This window comes from Lolium rigidum, chromosome 1, assembly GCF_022539505.1.
Source record: "Lolium rigidum isolate FL_2022 chromosome 1, APGP_CSIRO_Lrig_0.1, whole genome shotgun sequence".
NCBI classification, from domain to species: domain Eukaryota; kingdom Viridiplantae; phylum Streptophyta; class Magnoliopsida; order Poales; family Poaceae; genus Lolium; species Lolium rigidum.
The window spans coordinates 230763599-230783569 of record NC_061508.1 but is presented as its reverse complement, the minus strand read 5'-3'; the positions used below and the strand labels follow the sequence as shown (position 1 = coordinate 230783569).

The window sequence follows — 19971 nt, the reverse complement described above, 5'->3', positions numbered from 1 at the left end:
AGTTCTTGAGCTCATCGGAAAGCTGAATCGCCGAGAGCGGAGGCTGCTTGTCAAACTTGATGACCGCCACGAACTGGTCGCCCTGCTCCGCGTCCCGGATTGGCTCCACCTCAATGTTGTAGAAGCCTCCCCCGGTGATGGCGAAGCCCATCGCCTGCAGCCTAAGCTCTTTCCCACGGGTTGGACAGTTGGCGGAAATGTGGCCCTCCTTGCTGCACAGCACACACAGGGGGTCAAACTCGCACTCCGACTGGAAAAGCCCGGCGCGCCCGCACCGGAAGCACTCCCCGCCACTGCCCTGGCCCGGCTGACCGCCAGCTCCCTTAGCCTTGTTCTTGCCTTTGTGCTGCCCGGCCACTCCCTGCGCCGGTAGCTTGTTCCCAGCAGCCGTCGGTGCGCCGTGGGAGGCTCCCTGCCCACCCCCGGCGCCGCCCCGCGCCCCCGCCGGCTGTTGATGACTCCTGTCGCGTGGCCCCTCATGGGAGCCCCTTCTCCCGCCATCCCTCACCGGAGCCCTGCCGCGCTGCTCCTCTTCACCCCAGCGGCCGCCGTCCTGGCGACCCTCAGAAGATTGCCACCGCCGATCCCCCTCCTCGAGACGCCGCTTGTGCCCTCCCTGGCCGGCGCCGCCGTGGTTGCTGTAGTCGCCGTAGGAGCGCTGGCCGCCATTGCCGGAAGGGTTGTTGTTGCTGCCATAGGATTGGCGGCCGTCGCCGCCGCCGCCGCGGTCCGCTCCGCGCTCACCGCCCGCCCCGCTACGCGCGTCGCTCCGGTCACCCCTCCAATCGCCGCTGCCTCCGCCGCGCCCCCCGCCCCGTCGATCCATGCGGACCACCTCCGCAAACGAGCGCGAGAACGGAGGAGGTGCAGGAATCTTCCGCAGTTGCCTTGCCCCTTTTCGCCGCCGCCGCACTTCCGAAGCTCTTGCTGGAAAACCTAACTCTGGCGACGTGCAACCCCTAGCCAACCAGAGCCACTTAACCCCGGAGGACTGGGCCAGGTGGGCTGGGCCAGGCTCCGCCCGGGCCGTCGTCACCGAAGCCACTCTCCCCACGGGCCTCGGCTGGCCAGAGCATTCCCCCTCCGGCCCAGACACAAAAGGCCTTAGGAGCAGCAGCGGATGGGCCTCAGCATCCAGCTCCAGGCCCAACACGGGCGCTTCCTCTGGAAGGCCCACTGCAGCGGCCCGGCCACCAGCGACCGTCGTCTCCCTTGGCGGCGCCGAGCACCGGGCAGCCGCCAAAGGTTGGCGGCACTCCCTGACCGCCGGAGCCGAGCTACGCGCCATCCCCGAGCACGCCCCGGCCGCCGGCAAACGTCGCGCCTCCGGCCGTCGGCCCGCAGCATCGCCCAGGCGCCAAAAGCGCCCTGCACCCCGGAAAAGGGATCCCTTCCCGCCGGGGGCGAAGGCCGCCCGCCGCCGATGGCGGAGAGAGCCCCCCAGCTCTGCTGCCCGCGCAATGAAACTCCCCAGCGTCGCCCGCGCCGGCGGAGAGGACGGCGGCGAGGCCAGAGCAGGTCCCTCCTCCCCGGAAGCACCCGCGAATTGGTCCGCCTCATCCTCACTCTCCAGATCTGAAAAAGAAGACCAGAACCTTCCCAGCGGCTCCTTCCGCACCAGCTCCGGCGTCCCGCCGCCGGCGACCCAGACCACCTGCCCCGCCGCGTCCGGATCTCTCGCCGGGGCGTCCCCAGCGCCGCCGCAAAACTCAACGCCCGTACCGTCGCCATTTGAATCACCCACACCCCTACGGACGGGTGTAACGGTTCGCTCCATGATATCTACATTTTCCCAAATACAACATACAAAGATGTGGATCTGATTATCTACAAATGTCAAAATAAAAAAAATTACAAAAAAAAGTTGTGTAAAATGGTGAGATGAAGCTACTGGTCTAAGGAAATTTCAAACGGTCAATAAAGTACGGTAAGTTTAATAAAATTTGTATAAAAAAGCTTAAGACATGACCAAAAATAGAACCTCTCTTGAATGGAAGAATTGTTGGACCCAATCTTATTTTCTTGGGAAACATTGCATGCATGCATATACGGGAACAGATTGCATGATCATTGTCCTCGCAAGGACTGGGTCCATTTAATTTAAACTCGAGATTTCTTCTAAATTTATAAAAAAATTGAACAAAAATGCATCTGAGGCCCTAAAAGTTCAGGTTTCTCAAGTAGGTGCTAGTTCTATGAAAATGCATATCTAAGTCCTAAAATCGGATGTCACATGGCCTACCTAGGTCCGATATTAATACATGGAAGGCTGAGTCAACTCCACGTAGGCACTATTCAAAAGAGTCTCTAGATCGAACAGCCTCTCTTCTATCCCATTCACTCTCGCCATCATAGCCCCGAAATAGTTTTAGGACATCCAATGTATTTAGTTGAAATTAAATGCATAATGTAAGATCAAATAACGTGAATTATGAACACTTATATTCGATATTTTGCTACTATGGGGTTTAAGTTATATTTAAAATTCAACTATCTTTTTTTAAAAAGAGGGATCCTATGCTTTGCATCGACTAATGCACACAACCATATTTGTTGCGATGTATGAAGTATTGCAAAAAAAAAGCAACATATATTGAGTTTAAAACCCATCATATTTCAATTAACTTTACCAACTTTTAGTTTTATTAATTAAGCATTGTACTAGCTAAGTAGCTAGCAGGGGTGTACCTAATCCTCAAAGGAATAGGATCATACTCTACGATTCACTAGCGAAAAACAAGTTGCCTATCAAAAAAAAAAAACGTATGATGGGTTTTTTTTCTCAAAAAAGAATTGGAGATCGTCGACTAGAAGTGCGGGAAGCAAGCGAAGAATCAAACCGATCGAGATTCATGTATGGAAGCTTTGCTTCCATTTCTTGAGACGTCGTTGGGGTCGGTCGCTAGCTAGGCGAAAATGAGCAAGTATAGGTAGATAGACTCGAACGGTTGACATTGGTCGATCTACCAGGCAAAGTCAATCAAAGCTAGGTACCTGTTCTCGCTAGCAACTTGTTCGATCGATCACACATCGGCAAGGAAACTTGTTAACGCGTGCGTCAACATTTGTTGCTGGATCGTAGCGTTTCCATTTTCTACTGACCAAGCTTCAACAAAAAGTGAAACGGTCCGTCCCTTTTGTATAGGACGTACGTACCGTTCGACATGTGTGCTAGTTGCCTAGTTTGTCAACTGTTTGACATCGCAGTCTTGAGCGCAACGTTTACCTGCTACCACTCATCTCCAGGTTCACATACATACATATGTGTACAATGTGTATATTATATGCTACGTGGACACGCACGTACGATTATGTATTCCGGGGACAACTTTATGGAGAAATAAGTTTTTTATTCATTGGCCCATTTTTTCTTCTTTTTCTTCTTACTCTTGAATATGCCGTCCCTATGAGCCAAGCAGCGGTGGTGTTACGTTGTTGTGCTCGACTAGCAACAGAGTTCGTGAAAGCAACCTCATGTCTTAGAGATCTAAATAGAGTGGCGGATAAACTAGCTAAGCAAGTACAAAATTATAATTGTTGGCTAGATGAGCATCGATCCCCATTTATTCTTGAACACCTTGTTATTAGAATATGTATAGGATACTGAATTAGACTAAGACTCTAGAGATAACATCTTGTACTTCAAGTCTCCTCCCTCTTGTACTTCTATATATACCCATGAGAATCACCAAATAAACAATGAAACAAAATATTAGGGTTCTATACTTTCACATGGTATCAGAGCGGTTAGCCTCGCGGCGCCGATCCTAGGTTCCTCACCACTTCCGCATTGCGCCGCCCCCAGGGAGATCTTCTCCTGGAGAGAGTGACACCCGATCAAAATCATAGATTAGATTAGTTCTTAGTTTAGATTAGATCCAAATTTCGAAATTTCCAATTTCATAGATCAGATCCAGTTTAGCCAAATAAATCCCTAAATAATCAGGACTACAACTTTTTACATGGTATCATAGCCAACGCCAACATCTGCACTGCACCGACCCTCCCGACATCAAGATGTAGGATTACGCCAGGCTACGAGCCCAGATCATTGTCGAGCACATCTACGAGAAGCGATATCAACCACACACAAGCCGTTGTGGAACATGACTCGCCTACTTCTCCAGCAGCACGGCATCGACAAATCGTCGCCACAAGGGAAGCCTTGAGGCGACGCACTACATCACGCCAGCTGCTCCGACATCACCGACACAACATCACCAAGGTCTAGATCAACATGGTCTTATCTCGTCAATATGCCGCCGCCGTACAACATCGTCCACATGATGGACACAAAACTACGACGGCCTCTGACAGTACAATTGCAAGGCACGACGCCGGCATTGACCGCGTTCCATGACACGACACGGACGCTGGCATTGACCGCGTCCGATGGCTAAGTCTGCATCAAAAAGGCGGCGTCACAATTGTGATGCCCCTACAACCGCGCATACGGTTATGTGCCCGGTGGGTTTCCTCCAGTTCTGGCAAAACTGGTGGTCTCACTTATGACCGCGTCCTCTGATATCTGCAAGACGCCACCGACAGTACCTTTCAAGGTGCAAAACGTTAGCCATGACAGCAGCACCATCCAAAAAAAAATCAGCGCATTTTTTTTGCGCCTCCGGCGAAGGCGGCTACACCGCGTACGACGACTACATCATCGACCACGACTACCTTGACCACGGCTACATCATGTTCGACTACCTCGACAAAGACATCACGACAACATCTACAACTACACATCGGCAACAACTTCAGCCGACAGCGTCCGTGTCATCACTTGCATCCATGACACTTCCGTTGTGACTGCGGGAGGGAAGAGAAGGAACCAGAAGGAGATACCGATGATGACAAGAAGGAGAAGAAGACGGAAGCGTGAGACTTCAAATCCAATCGCAATCGTCTGTTTCACTCCCGCTAGGACTGATGATGAATGTTAGAATACGTATAGGACACTGAATTAAACTATGACTCTAGAGATAACATCCTGTACTACAAGTCTCCTCCCTCATGTACTTGTATATACACATGAGGATCACCGGAATAAACAATGAAACAAAATATTAGAGTTCTATACTTTCACACTTGTATCAGACTTAACTATTATTGAGTAATAAACGTTTGATTTTCATTGTAAAAAATCGCCCGAGAACAAGCAATCACGCCAACACAATACCTAGATATGTGAAGGAAGTTCAGTGTGAACACCTACATCTTCATAGCATGACTACAGGATCTCATATATCCACGTATTAAATTGACACGATACATCTAGCATAAAGCCTGCCAAAACCATCAAATAACATCTTCTGCGCTGTGAGGACCTGATTTTTTTTTTTTTTTGAATTGGCCCCGACTAATGAGAAATAATCGCCTGACAAGCATATATAGACATGTGGTACGGTGCAGTTTAGTATCTGTGACGTGCAAAGGAATGACATGAAAAGGAATAAAAATTTAAAAACAATATCATGTTTATGGACAAGGGAAACTTCGTCCACGATTCAGGGAAAAGCTAGCTGCTACAATTGCGTGTAGTGTATTTCTCCTGCTAAAAGCTAGCCAAGATTCATACGTAGACAGTGACAGTGGCACTGACAGACGCGCAGCTAGCCCCTGCACCCTGATCCGTTTAGTGAAGCTGCAACTGCTTCGTACTGCCAACTTATAATTTTCGAGCAGATGTATCAGCGATCAAGCTTTGGTTATTAATTTTATTTGTTTCAGCTTTCTCCTTGTAAGACTGCTCAGACTGGTCATAGTGGGAGTAACATAGCAAGTAACTAATAGGAATAGACAGTTTGTATTACCAGGGTTCCAAGGCCACAATATATAGTACATTTACATGCGCAAATATGCAGGAAGCCCCCTAACATATGGGGAAACTACAATATACAGATATATACTCTAACAAGAGAATCAAGCTGACGCCAAATAGCAGCACTCTGAGTGTAGAACTCATCAATAGTAGAATCACCCTGCTGAAGGGCATGCTCCTGGCGGACCACAGACAGGTAAAGAGCATCCCCAGACGGCTGATAGCGCTGACGAAGAAAAGCCCACTGAGCAGACAGCGGTGGGAAGACACATAAACTCAGCAGACATGCGAGGCGGAACAATGGAGGTGAGAACAAGCAGCAGCACGAGCATCCTCATCTATCCACTGAGTGTACTCAGTCAGATCCAGCCGGTAATTCGCAACGGCAGTAGAGTGGTCATGGACCTTCCGGTCATAATCAGCCAGAGTAGCATCATCAACACTCTTGGCTGCATCCTTATCTGCCTGAGTAGCATCAGGGGCAAGGGCAACAGGTGGCGGTGCAACAGGCACCGTAGGAGCAACGGGGCGCGGCGGACAGGAGACCTCGCCAGAAAGCACACCCCAAAGACGAAGACCGCGCATGTGGATGCGCATGAAGGCAGCAAAATCAGGGTAATTCGCGCCATCAAAGATCACCGGGCAGCGAGGGGTCGCAACATAGCCCGAGGAAGACATAGTTGTATCTTTTTTTTCTCACAAACTCAGGAGATCAGGAAATCAGAGGGCCTGACGTGGGCTTGGCGGGAGGCGGGCAAAGACCGGGGTGAGGCAGGAGGCCTGACGTGGGCTTGGCGGGAGGTGGGCGTCGACCTGGAAGGAGCGAAGACCAGGGCGAGGAAGATCGAGGCGTGGGGCGAGGCAGATCGAGGCCGTGGGAGCGTGCGACGAGGACTGGATCTTCGGGCGAGGCAGATCGGGCGTGGGGCGAGGCAGATCGAACCGGACGAAGCGCCTGCGTTTCTTGCTCGAGATCGGAACAGAATTCGGCGGCGGAGGAAGAGCGAGGCCGGCCGTCTGGTTGTGGGGAACAAGGAGAGCGGGGCGACGGGGCCACGAGGCGACGGGCGATCGAGGAGAGCGAGCGGGCGACAAGGCAGGTAGCGGGCGGCGACGGGAAAAGAAAAACAGCGGCCAGATCGGGACCGGCAACGAAGACCGGGGCGAGGTGGCGGCTGTGACGAGGAGAAAAGAGGGGCTAAACCTTCAGCTCTGATACCATGATAGGAATAGACAGCTTGTATTACCAGGGGCCAAAGGTCACAATATATAGTATATTTACAGGCGCAAATATGCAGGAAGCCCCCTAACATATGGGGAAACTACAATATACATATATATACTCTAACAGTAACATCACACGTCTCAAGTCATTTTGGTGACATGGCATGTCAATAAATGAAGAAAGAGAGTGAGATGGTAACTAGCCATGTTACCATAACATCACACACCCCAAGGCAAGATGAGTCTACAACATAATAAATGACACAATGCATGACACCACATATAAGTTACTACCCACTATGAAGGTAGTAACCTAGACTAGTAACATGGCATATGTTACTAGTCCCCACTATGACCAGCCTCATAGTGGGAGTAACATAGCTAGTAACATCACACATCTCAAGGCATTTTGGTGACATGGTATGCTAATAAATGAAGAAATAGAATGAGGTGATAACTAGCTATGTTACCATAACATCACACACCCCAAGGCAAAATGAGTCTACAACATAATAAATAACACAATGAATGACACCATATATAAGTTACTACCCACTATGAAGGTAGTAATCTAGACTAGTAACATGGCATATGTTACTAGTCTAAGTTACTCCCCACTATGACCAGTCTAATACAAACCGCACGCTTTTGGTGCGTGTTGTGTTGCTCCACCCGATCAACAAATATATTATTGTAGAAGAAAAGATGTACTTTTCCTAGAGGGGCGCCTAGTTTCATTATACTTGTGCTATTTGTATGTGTATAGGTAGATACGAAAAGTCACTCTCCCTTCTGTTTACAGCTTGTTGTAGACAACGCCTGACCTGCGGTCGTTTGTGTTGTTCACTACTAGGGTTCACGACGCTACTACTATAACTGCGGAGAGTGTTAGTGATATTTTAGGTAGCAAGAGATATCACAGGATTTTTATCTTTGAGAGTGTCTTCCTAATCTCCAAACTTTTTACCCTGCATATACTCGCTCGTGAGGCTTAGTACAAGATCCATCGCATTACGTTAATTCTCGTACTGTTTCAAAAAGAAAGAAGAGTGAATTCCACTTTGCAACCTAGAGTTGTGCATTTGGCACATATTACTTCATTTAGTGAAAATTCTACCAAAATACCCCGTTCTAGTAAATTTTAAACACAGGTTTACCCCCAATATTAGCATCATGCATGTTTTGCTAGATACCACCCTTCTCTTCACCATCTGTTGCATTCCTCGTCAACGTCCTAACATTTTCGAGTCACAATCATAACTTTGCATTTTTTTTCCTACGGACATCCATCAAAATGGAGGGTCCAAAATATCTGAAGGGGTAACCTAGGCGATGGGGGGTGCCTAGTTTCGTTATATTCGTGTTATTTGTATGTGTATAGCTAGATACGAAAAGTCGCTCTCCCTTCTTTTTACAGATTGGTCTAGATACAATGCCTGACCTGCGGCTGTTTGTGTTGTTCGCGACCAGGGTTCACGATGCTACTACTACAACTGCGGAGAGTGTTAGTGATATTTTAGGTAGTTAGAGATATCACATGATTTTTATACGATTTGTAATCCATCTCCAACTTATCTCTGAGAGTGTCTTCCTAATCTTCAAGGTTTTTACCCTACATATATTCGCTCGTGAGGCTTAGTACAAGGTCCACCGCATTACGTCAATTCTCGTACTCTTTCAAAAAGAAAGAAGAGTGAATTCGACTTTGCAACCCAGAGTTGTTCACATACTACTTCATTTAGTGAAAAATCTACCAAAATACCCCGTTCTAGTAAATTTGGAACACAGGTTTACCCCCATATTAGCATCATGCATGTTTTGCTAGATACCACCCTTCTCTTCACCATCTGTTGCATTCCTCATCGATGTCCTGATATTTTCGAGACACAATCATAACTTTGCATTTCTTTCCTATGGACATCCATCAAAATGGAGGGTCCAAAATATCTGAAGGGGTAACCTAGGCGATGGGGAGGGGGGGTCTTGGTTTCGTTATATTCGTGTTGTTTGTATGTGTATAGCTAGATACGAAAAGTCACTCTCACTTCTGTTTACAGGTTGGTGTAGATACAACGCCTGACCTGCATACGTTTGTGTTGTTCACGATCAGGGTTCACGACGCTACTACTACGACTGCGGAGAGTGTTAGTGGTATTTTAGGTAGTTAGAGATATCACAGGATTTTTATACGATTTGTAATCCATCTCCAACTTATCTCTGAGAATGTCCTAATCTCCAAGATTTTTACCCTACATATACTGCTCGTGAGGCTTAGTACAAGATCCACCGCATTACGTCAATTCTCCTACTTTTTCAAAAAGGAAGAAGAGTGAATTCCACTTTGCAACCCAGAGTTGTGTATTTGGCACATATTACTTCATTCAGTGAAAACTCTACCAAAATACCCCGTTCTAGTAATTTTGAACACAGATTTACCCCCATATTAGCATCATGCATGTTTTGCTAGATACCACCCTTCTCTTTACCATCTGTTGCATTCCTCACCGATGTCCTAACATTTTCGAGTCACAACCATAACTTTGCATTTTTTTTCCTACGGACATCCATCAAAATGGAGGGTCCAAAATATCTGAAAGGGGGTAACCTAGGCGATGGGGTAATTAGTGTCACAGATACATCATTAGGAGGTAAAAACTGAAATTCACTTAAATGAAAAACAAGTACGGTGGTGAAATAGGTGATCCATTGTTGCCTAGCATGGCTGAAGGATTGTGCATGCATTGCTATCATGGATGATGTTTAATGTGTGCTGGGCATGGTGTAGTCTTTTTCAGGTTAGGAAATGACGAGAGGCGCTGATGTGTTTATTTTTGAAGGAAAACATTAGCATCCTACTGCTAAACCTTGGATGGAGATGGTGACCAATTTGTCAAAGCTAATTAAATAGACATCGTCATTGGTTCTACCTTCTTTTTTCAGATCATCATTAGTGCTACCGCTGATGCACGCGTTCAAATTCAGTTTCTCTCTACCTGTTTCTATCAGAAACATAAACTTGTTGTGTTTTCGCATGACTTGGATGCGCGTGTCTATCATCCATAGAGCATGCATTCTGAAAGGAACCATGCAGCAGAGCACAGCCATTTTCATCGATCCTGGCATGGGGACAAACTCGATGGCTACATGTTAGACTTTAGCTGGCGTCGTTATCACCTATAATTCCTACATCACTTGTATAATTATGATAATATTTTTTTCAATAAAGAGTATATATTAATATCGTGGAGATACCAATTACATCTGGCCTCTGCAACAACGCACTGTCCTAGCGGCATTACGGATGCACACAGCATAAAAAAGAAAAGAAAATTACAAAAAAAAAAGTCCCGCTGCAGTGATCTAATCCTTTAAAACAACAACACTAACACCACCAAGACAGCATTAGAAATTCAGCTTCTCCAAAAGAGACACCTCCAAGAAGGTAACAGTGTACAAGCGTTGTCGTCACCCGATCATAGATCTTAGGTTTTCACCCTGAAGAAAGTCATCACTCTCAAAACAATGTTTTCAACAAGGATATTGCCAGACACAACCAATTAAAGGCAGACCTTGGATTTTCACCCTGAAAGGTAAGACTTTGAACTTCTCATGTACAGTCATCCCCACTCGCATGCCGCTGCTCCAAGTCACTGATCACCAAAGCCGATTCCTCCTCGGCACCAAGACTCGATTCACCATTGCAAGACCTGAGATCTTGGCTTCCATGTCATTCTCCGCCAGCACCACGGAACGAGAACGTGTTCCATGATAATAACCGCCAACAGAGCTTCGAAACGCTCCCTCTGGAACCAAACGGCCAGAGAAAAACATGGGTGCGCACGACCGAATTCCACCCGATCCGGAAATCTCTAGGCTTGATTTTCCCAGCGGAGCGCCGGTGGAGCCTTCCGGAACACGACTCATCCGCCATATTGATGAGGACAGGCATGGGAAAATCAACATCTTGGCGCGAGAAGAAGTCTTAGGACCGCCACCATTATTCGCAAGACTAGCAGGTCCCCACATGGCTGGTCCTCTCCTATGTAGAAAAGGCAGAAGAGGGAGAAAAGGGGACCAATGCAGGACCGGCCTAACCCGACGGTCACCGGATTGGGCCGCAGCCCACCACCAGATCTCGCGGGTCAGGGCGCCGCCACAGGTGCCTCACCCCTCCTCCTCGACGCCTCCCGCCGGAGAACCTCAAGCACCGGCCAGGAGCAGCCGCGCTGCCCTGCGCCCCCGAGCCGATCTCCCACCTCCTCCCGTGAGAAAGCCCCCAGGATGCGCCTCCCCTACCCACCATCGGGTGGGCGCCACCACCGCCGCCGGTGATGGCAGCAGCGGTGGCTAGGAGGGCGGTGGACGGCGGCCTTGTAGGGCGGAGGGCGCGGTCCCCCGGAGTCGCTCGAGAGGGGAGCGACTCGGAACGGGAGATAATTATGATAATATATGTGATGTCATCTCTATCTTGTTCAGGGGTACACTTTTTACTTAATAAGTTAATATTTTTTTGAGAATACACCTTGAAAATGTGTATCAATCATATAAAAAAGAGCCAAAAAAAAAAGGCTAAATTTGTGCCGTCAACAAGGGATGGCAGCTCGCTACATAAGCCTACTCTCTGTACTGCCACGGTAAATCGAAAGGAAAAAAGGATGCCGCGAAAAAGTTTCGTCCGACGCCAGCTATCATACTCCACCTGTTTGGGACCGCAAGAATCCATATACAGTTCTTAATCTGTTTGGGGTACTCAAGTTCTTCCAAGTTAGAAGGTTCCACTGTTGCCATCCAGGAGTTGAGTTCAGACATATGTATAGTACTAGTGCTATAGTAAGTTAGTTGACAAATCTCAGAAATACAAAGACGTTGCGTTGATGTCACATTGCAGCTGCATTGCATCAGGATATGGATGGATGGATCATGATCCATCCCAAGTCTGAACCCTGAAACGTATAGTACTATACTGCATGCGTCCTGCTACCGTGGAAAACAAGTTAATCCATGCGACTTTGACTTGATTCTTCAGCTAATATAATTGACGATCCATTGGACACGCGCTACGAATTTTACTAAGTAAACATATATAAAGTCAGTAATAGTGGCTGAGTCATCGATGAGGCTCACGAAGCTAGTTGGCCACTTGATTCAGATTACATAAACCGGAAGTCTCCTTCCAGAAAATTATAAATACGAGGCAAAGCTACGAGACGACCATGTTTGTGGTTATGTCTGTGATCAGTGTGTGCCAACTAGAGGTTGCGTAGAGTTGAGATGAAATTGAATGGACTGATCTTGCAACTTCATGCATGGCATGATTAATTGATCAACTAATACTGCCTTAACAGCAGCAGGCAACGAGGCTCTGTCGCATTTACTTGTGCAAATACAATTTCTGCTGAAAAAGTGCATCCATCTATATATCCATGGGTGGGCTTACGTAGCACATGCTACTTTCAAGGATCAACAAATAATCATTACTATTTTGATTTTCGGCTTCATCACTGAAACTGCTACCGCAGGAAATTTTGCACCAGCATGTTCAATCAATTTGCAGAACAAAGAAAAGGCTAGCCTGGTAATTTCAGTGAACTGAGATCAGTTGTCATGTTTTTTTACGGAGAAAAGCATGCAATCTTTTCCCCCGCAAGAAATAAGACAACATGTTGTTTCAAGCTTTCAGATATGAGCAGAGATGGTGAACAAATGGGCATAAAGGTAATGTTAGGTAGGTTGAACCAATGCAAGTTCCTGGCGGCACACGCTTGTTGGGAAATGAGCACACGATAGCTGCACCTGTCAAGCATCCATCTGCAGTTTGAGAAAAAATAAATCCTCACCAAACTAAGACCTATCAGTCCATCTATCTAAATCACAGCTTTTCCCTGCGCGGCCGTGCACACATGCAAACAGTGCATGGCGACCGGCCACCCAACCAGTCAGCCAGCAAATTTCATCAAACCGCTACCCAAACCAAACTGAAAATAACCTCCCTGATGAAGTTGGTGAATCGAGCATCATGCATTTTTACACATGTGAAATATGAAACGAAAGATCGAGAGATGGCCATCGTGTGCCAACAAGCGACAGCTTTAGTTTTAGATCAAACCGGTGGTGGACTCCCTTTTTTCTGATGTCAAGATCATGAAAAGATTTGACGGACGGGAGCAGCATGATGGGAAAGTGGAAAAGTTTCTCTAAGCAAGTGATGTGTCTGTGAAGTTTCTTCTTCGTGTCAACTCTTGAAACACAGGCATCACCAAAACAAACCAGCAGCATTTCACAAGATTCATATGGCGGACAGTGATCGAATTGCATACATGGCTATCAAGCTTACTGTGGGTGTAAGTTGACAGCCAAGAGAAACAAAATGAAATGAAATCAATCAATACATCTATTCTAGAAGCATGGGGCATATATGTTACTAGCACATGCAGGAACTAATCAGCACTTTTTGTTTGTTGAAGAAACTGAAAAGGAAAGTAATGCATCTTGTTGTGAGGAATACATGAAAGATATCACTTGCCTTTTTTCAAACTAACAAAGTAAGCTGAACCTGAAGAAGATGCACGGCCCACCAGCAATTGATCTAGAAAAGGGAGACAGAAAAGAAAACGCTGCTGCTAAATGACCTGGAAAAAAGGGTGCAAGTGGCGTAAGATGAGAAGGAAACAAGGTTTCAGACAACTTAACTTTCCAGGTTATTAGGAGGGTCACATCTCAAGGGTAGGTGATACTCCGGGATTGCCTTACCACCTCATAATAAGGGTAGGTAAATACTAAATAACCTTCCCTGATCTGGAAGCAATGCACGAGTAACTCGTTGATAATAACCTAGAAGGAAATGAACCAAGCCTCACAAAGATATTTGTTTATCAGAACAAGCACCTTGACCACTTCAGGTTCCATCTTTCATTCATAGCCATATAATTCTTCACTGATGATGCATGGCCAGAAAATAAGCAAGTAATATCGATACTCTGTCACCTGATCAGCATCCTGATTTTATGTATGCCAACCGACATCATGTAAATAATGTTAATCTGAGATACTAATTCTTCCTCGAAGCTAAATCAGGGACTGAAGACGTTTTCTTTCTTTCCTCCCTTTTTCTCTGCAGCATATCTTAATCCACACGGCCTCCTGAATTGACATGCCAACTTCTCAAACCTTTCATGGGGATCATGTGTGCGACCAATTTAAACAGGAAAATGGGAACCTTTTTATTTTCCTTTCACGACATCATCAAGTTCATTTTTTCGCCGAATTTGTGGGGAGAGCTGATCTCAAGCTTGACAGCATCAAACGTGTGCCGCATGCGGCAACTTTTAGTTGTTCTGAGACATCATCAAGTTCAGTTTTTCGCCGAATTTGTGGGGAGAGCTGACCTCAAGCTTGACAGCATCAAACGGGTGCCGCATGTGGCAACTTTTAGCTGTTCTGATCGGTAATTACAGCTAGAAGTAATAAGCTGCAAGTTGGCTTGAAACGGAAGAAAATTCAGAACTGTATAGTGCTTCCTACGTTCCATATTAGCTCTTCGATATTTTATTAGGAAAAAAAATCAGGAACTGTATTATACTCCCTGTGTTTCATTTGTCTTCAATATTTTATTAGAAAAACAGAGTGAAGACAAGACATAAATAACACCTGCTGAGGAGAACAAAAACGAAGATAAGTAAACAGTATGGATGACAAAAGTCTCATTTCCAGATTTGAGCAGCAGCAAGGTTAAGTGCTGACGAATTCTCTCACAAGAAAAGGAAAATTAAACATTACAAGGCATCATCATAAAAACTTTTTTAGTTTTGTCTAGGAATTGCTGGAAAAAATTTATCGTCTTTGTTGGTTAAGACATTTGATTTTTTTTTTTCTAGACACCTCCAAGCCTAGTATGATGACACCTTTCCAAGTCTAGTATGATGACACCTTCCAAGTTTAGCATGATGAATGTTCAGAAGCAGCATTTCAACGTAAAGAATAGTCTGGTTCAATGTACACAGACATGAGCCCACGACAGTTGTGTGACAAAACTTGTTCTGCCAATAAGTTTTTTGTATTAAACTCCACCAAGGGCTGAATAGTAAAACCGTAATGAAACTGTGGTGTAAACTTAGGCAGTAAAAGACGACATGAAAACAACATTCATATCTATGTGATTTCTAGCCTCAACAGGTTCAGCATACAAACTACAGAGCCTCTGGCGGAGGTCAGTCCGGCATTAAGTGACGGACATGGCAGCATCTCCGAACCCTGATTTATTCCTCATCGTCCAGTGTATCTCCAGAACCATCCTTGAGATGCAGGTGCTTCTCCCTCCTCTGGAAGTCAGTCAGGCCTTTCCCGCTACCTGTGACACCAACCTTACCTCTGTGATCCTCCGGTGACTTGAAGATGCTCTCCTTTTGGCGGCCAGAAAAAAATCCAACCTGAGAGCAAAAAAAGAAAAAAAAAATCAAAGGGGCCTAAGTGGCCAATCTGATCAATAAAAAGGAAGCAGCTCTAGACTAGGCTAGTTAGTGAATCATTAGAATGCTGTGACCAAAATGTAAGGGTCAGCAAGCACTTCTGAGCATATGTTCGCCATTATAATAAGAATGTTTTGAAGGATGAGCTGGTAGATTCACTTGCTTCTAGGGTAATTCCAGAGGGCGCCCTAGTAGCAGGTAGGAGCAGAAAATGTACCTTTTTAGCTTTCCCCTTGGTTGTTTGAAACTGTTGCCATGCATTCTGCCGCTTATTCTGAGCAAATTCTAGTTGCTCAAAGCGGGCTTTTGACTTGAAAGCATGGATCTTCTTACGTTTCGCTGTTTTCTGCAGATACAAAGGTCAGTCAGAAAACATGACCCAATAGAAGTAGCTTAAAATATACAAGGCATTCTATCTGCATGTATAATACTTTGCATGATAAGGTTGGGTTCAACATGTGAAAGCACAAATGAGCCGCTAATTAAAACAAGACAAACTGAGCAACACTAGCTGTGGAAACTCCGAGGTTTATCATAAGCTATACCTGAGGATTTCGTGGACATGATGTACATGAGTGTAAACAATATTAGCATTCAATCGTCAAAGTGAGGAGCAGTCAACTTTATTCCATTAAGCGCAAAATGTAAGGTACATATTTGTAGCACAACTGGAACAACACATGCTGAATGGTTGTACATGGAGATATTCAAGTAAAAAATATATTGAATAAAAGTCTAATTCACTTACCACATCTTCAGGATCGTTTGGATCAATCTTAAGTTTGGTGGGCAAGGTTTTAATCTGATAGTCAGATGTTGCGGCTTGCTCAATTTTTCTCTTTAGTGCCATTTTGGTTGCTTCAGCTTCCTTTTCAGCTTGTCCCAAAGCATCAGCAGCTTCAAGTGGTCTGACATTAGCAGGGTCCACCTACATATGGGAGAAAACTTAACACTTTAACAGTCCGCGCACTGACATACAGAAAGAAGTGAAGGGTAATTTGGTTTTCTTCCACAACTGAAAAGACTGGAATACAACATTGAAGCCTTCACACACCAGGTTAAATTTCCCAGTGGCGATTAGGCCCCAAGAACAATTGGTCAATGGTTATTGAAAGTCAAGAAAATGAACACGAAATAACAAATTCATTTGTAGGACACTAGGACAACAAAAAGGATTCTGAACAGGAAGAAACATCAAAAGGTGATAGGTTCATGGATTTAGAGTCCAACGACTAGTCGAAACTAGTCAACGACTAGTCTACGAGTCCCATTTGCAAGGTCGACTCGGCCAGTCAACTCGACTTGATGAGTCGATCGACTAGTCTTGACTAGTCCAGGTTTGTGAGTCGGTTGACTTAAAAAATGACCCCACATGTCATATTTTTTCCCATTCTTTCCTCCCCTTCCCATTTTGTAACTACTGAATCAATAGAGAATATGCATTCTGGCCAGATCTTGATGATAGATTGAAGTTGGAATGTAATCTGTGTGGCAAAAAAGTTGGTTATGGGCCTTATAGGATGAAGAAGCATCTTGCTGGGGGGTTTACAGTGGTCAATATGTGCACCAAAACAACCCCTGCAATTCAAAAAGAGATGCATGAATTGCCCAGGCTTTTCCCAACTCCCCTGTCCCCACCCAGCCTTATATTATATCCTACATTATACATATTAATAATTTAGTATTAAACATGAGTCTTGCTGAGTCGAGACTAGTCTTGACTAGTCTCTGAGTCGCTACCCCAGAACGACCCGTCGACTCGAAATCCATGGATAGGTTTGGCCATAATAATGCATTCGGATTCTTTTAGCTGCAGGGAAGGTTTGCAAATGGAAAGCGTATATGATGATGTATTGGTGACAACTCAATCACTTGTGCACAAGGCAATAATATCATGTTGGCAATATATATCTACTTTACGATAATCACGAATGTGCGCAATCCAATTTCTTTATGAAATGCAAGGACACCCTGCCTTTTCGAGCTTCTCGAAAAAAGAATGAAGCCCAATCACATTAGTACTATATGAAAATGACATGTTTTGCTAGGAAAGCTGTCAAAAATAGGGACTTAGTCGTAGAGAAATAGTTTTAAGCCATAATATGGTCAGATGAGCATACCTCCTCCTTGTTTCCCCAGTTATCATAGGTTACATAATAGCCAATTGGTGTCAGACCTTCAATTGTTGCATTGTACCTAACAATTCAGCTAATCAAACACACTGCAAAGGAACTACATATATGGAAGAAAACAGAAGAATATAATGTATAATTGCAACCATACAAAGGTACATCAAAAAGAAACTTACCACTCTCCATCATCACTATACACAGCTTGCACTTTGGTACCAACTGCAAACTTTTCATGGGACTGTGAGAGGTCATCCAGTGCCTAGAACCAGGTAAAACATATTCGTGTGATGATACGGTTAAAAAGAACAAAAGTGCACTTCTAACGTCGAGGTGAGTAATTCAGATGTGAAACAAAACTATATCTAACTGCACTCTGGCTTGATAGACCTACATCGTTCTGGGCACTTTCACTTTGATTTGCAGTTGCCAAAAGCTCTTCAGTCAATGTAATGACCTGAAATTCATGCAGAAAATACATTTAGCACATTTAACAAAACCAGACTCCCGATATGATTTAAACTGCCCAAATTTTGGGATTCACTTAGAACAGCAGCATCGACACCCAAAATCTGAAGGAGGTACTCTAGCATGACACACACCTGCAATGAATCAAGATAAAGGGTAATGGACACCTTGAAAGCCATGGAATTTCATATTTAGTGTTTCATTACTTATATGGTTGCTCAAACTGTCCCTACCATTGTCATAATCAACCTTCTCACCTTTCAAGATTACAATAAAATCTAAATGGCCCAAAAACATAGCCACTGTTCCAAGCTGCCTTTGCATGGCTCCTTGTAACAAAGAAGAGAAAGGGATTGATAGCATAGGCCCCAAAATAGAAATAAGAAAGCAAACATTCTTTTCAACAAATAGTTACTACTGATATTACTAGCATTGGAGTAACAGAAACAGCATCTGGTGATAAGCTGGCACCAACATAAGCACACAATAGCATAAGATAGAACATGCAGGATAACTCGCCTCTTGAAGCTCCTTTTCCATATCAACATATTCAGAAATTCCAGCATCATCCTTTTTCTCCTTGATAAGCTTCCTAACCTGCAATGAGACGGAAAAGATTACCCACAATGCACATGGATTAAGTTTCTCAAAAGCTTCACAACAACAAAGTGAATTTTGTAATAGGTAAAACTAAAAGGAAATATCTCAAAACTGCAGTAAGAATAAGGAATGTCAATAGCAATTGGCTTGCCTTCTGCCATAGTGCAAGCTCTTGGCTGTTCAATGATCAATTGATCACCAATTGCACGCCTTTGTTAATTTTCAGACAGATCAAAACATGTATCTTATTTATTTGTCGATCATGCGCTCCATTTTCAATCTAAATCAATCGTCTAAAACAGAAAAGGATGGCAAAAACATTAATAAGAGTAGGTACAATCTAACATTAAGCATTTGACTGCAATGACAAAAGATCAAGATTGGAACATACACCAGCAATTCTAGAGTTAAATTTCAACCACCATGTACGTTCTAACGAGATAACCACATGAATATATAAAGCAGCATGATTTGATTTGCGAATCAGTGAACTATTTGTATGTTCAACAAGCAAAAGCACTTAGTGAATCAAATGGGCTGATAGACATGAAAACATTTTCATCCACCAAGCAGCACTACATAGTCCAAGAGAACTCTTAAATACACCATGGAAATCAAACTACAAAATGCTATCGAATATGTACCTGTACCTCTAAGAACTACCACTACCAGAAGCCTGAACTGAATCAAACAAAAGGAATGCCTAACAGGATTTTCTGACTCTAAACTTCAACCTAAATTAGTACCCGAGTACTGGTTTTTTCCAGTACCCAGTGTTCCTTCAATGGTTAGAAACCTTATTTGCATGGGGGAAATAGGGATACGAGCATGTGATTCCGGCGTCTCCGATGGATTTTAGTCCCGAAACCGCAGTAGACGTTGTCCTCCCCAAACCCTAGAATCAGAAATACTTGCGCCAAATCCAAAACCTAATCCCCGAATACACCAGCATCCGAAACTCGGGAATTAAACAGGACGCAGCTGCGCCCCAGTTCTGGCCCTAGCACATAAAACAATCCAGAAACAACGAAATACAGAGAGTAATCGCTGCAGAAAGCAAAACGGGGATTGGATGAGAAGCCGAGATGGGGGAGGGAGACCTCGCGGAGCTGGTCCTTGTAGGTGGTGAGGTTGGAGGCGAGCTCCTCCACGCTGAGATCGTCCATGCCCGCCGCCGCCGGCTACTCTGCTCTCCTCCGATTCGAGCTCGATTCGTCTCGTCTCGCGCTCCCCGAAGTATTTTTTTTTCTCCGTTTGTTTTGGG

At 45.1% G+C, this 19971-nt stretch overlaps 1 protein-coding gene across 1 annotated transcript; it reads right to left on the bottom strand.

Annotated features, from left to right (window-relative positions):
- Window positions 1–15065: 15065 nt before the first annotated feature.
- Window positions 15066–19971, bottom strand: LOC124691226 (survival of motor neuron-related-splicing factor 30-like). The gene is made up of 8 exons (XM_047224500.1): window positions 19808–19971; window positions 18627–18704; window positions 18034–18096; window positions 17819–17901; window positions 17631–17706; window positions 16259–16438; window positions 15728–15856; window positions 15066–15471 (listed from the first exon to the last, which is right to left on the bottom strand). The coding sequence occupies exons 1-8, from the start codon at window positions 19871–19873 to the stop codon at window positions 15301–15303; spliced, it is 846 nt and encodes a 281-aa protein (XP_047080456.1). The 5' UTR covers window positions 19874–19971; the 3' UTR covers window positions 15066–15300.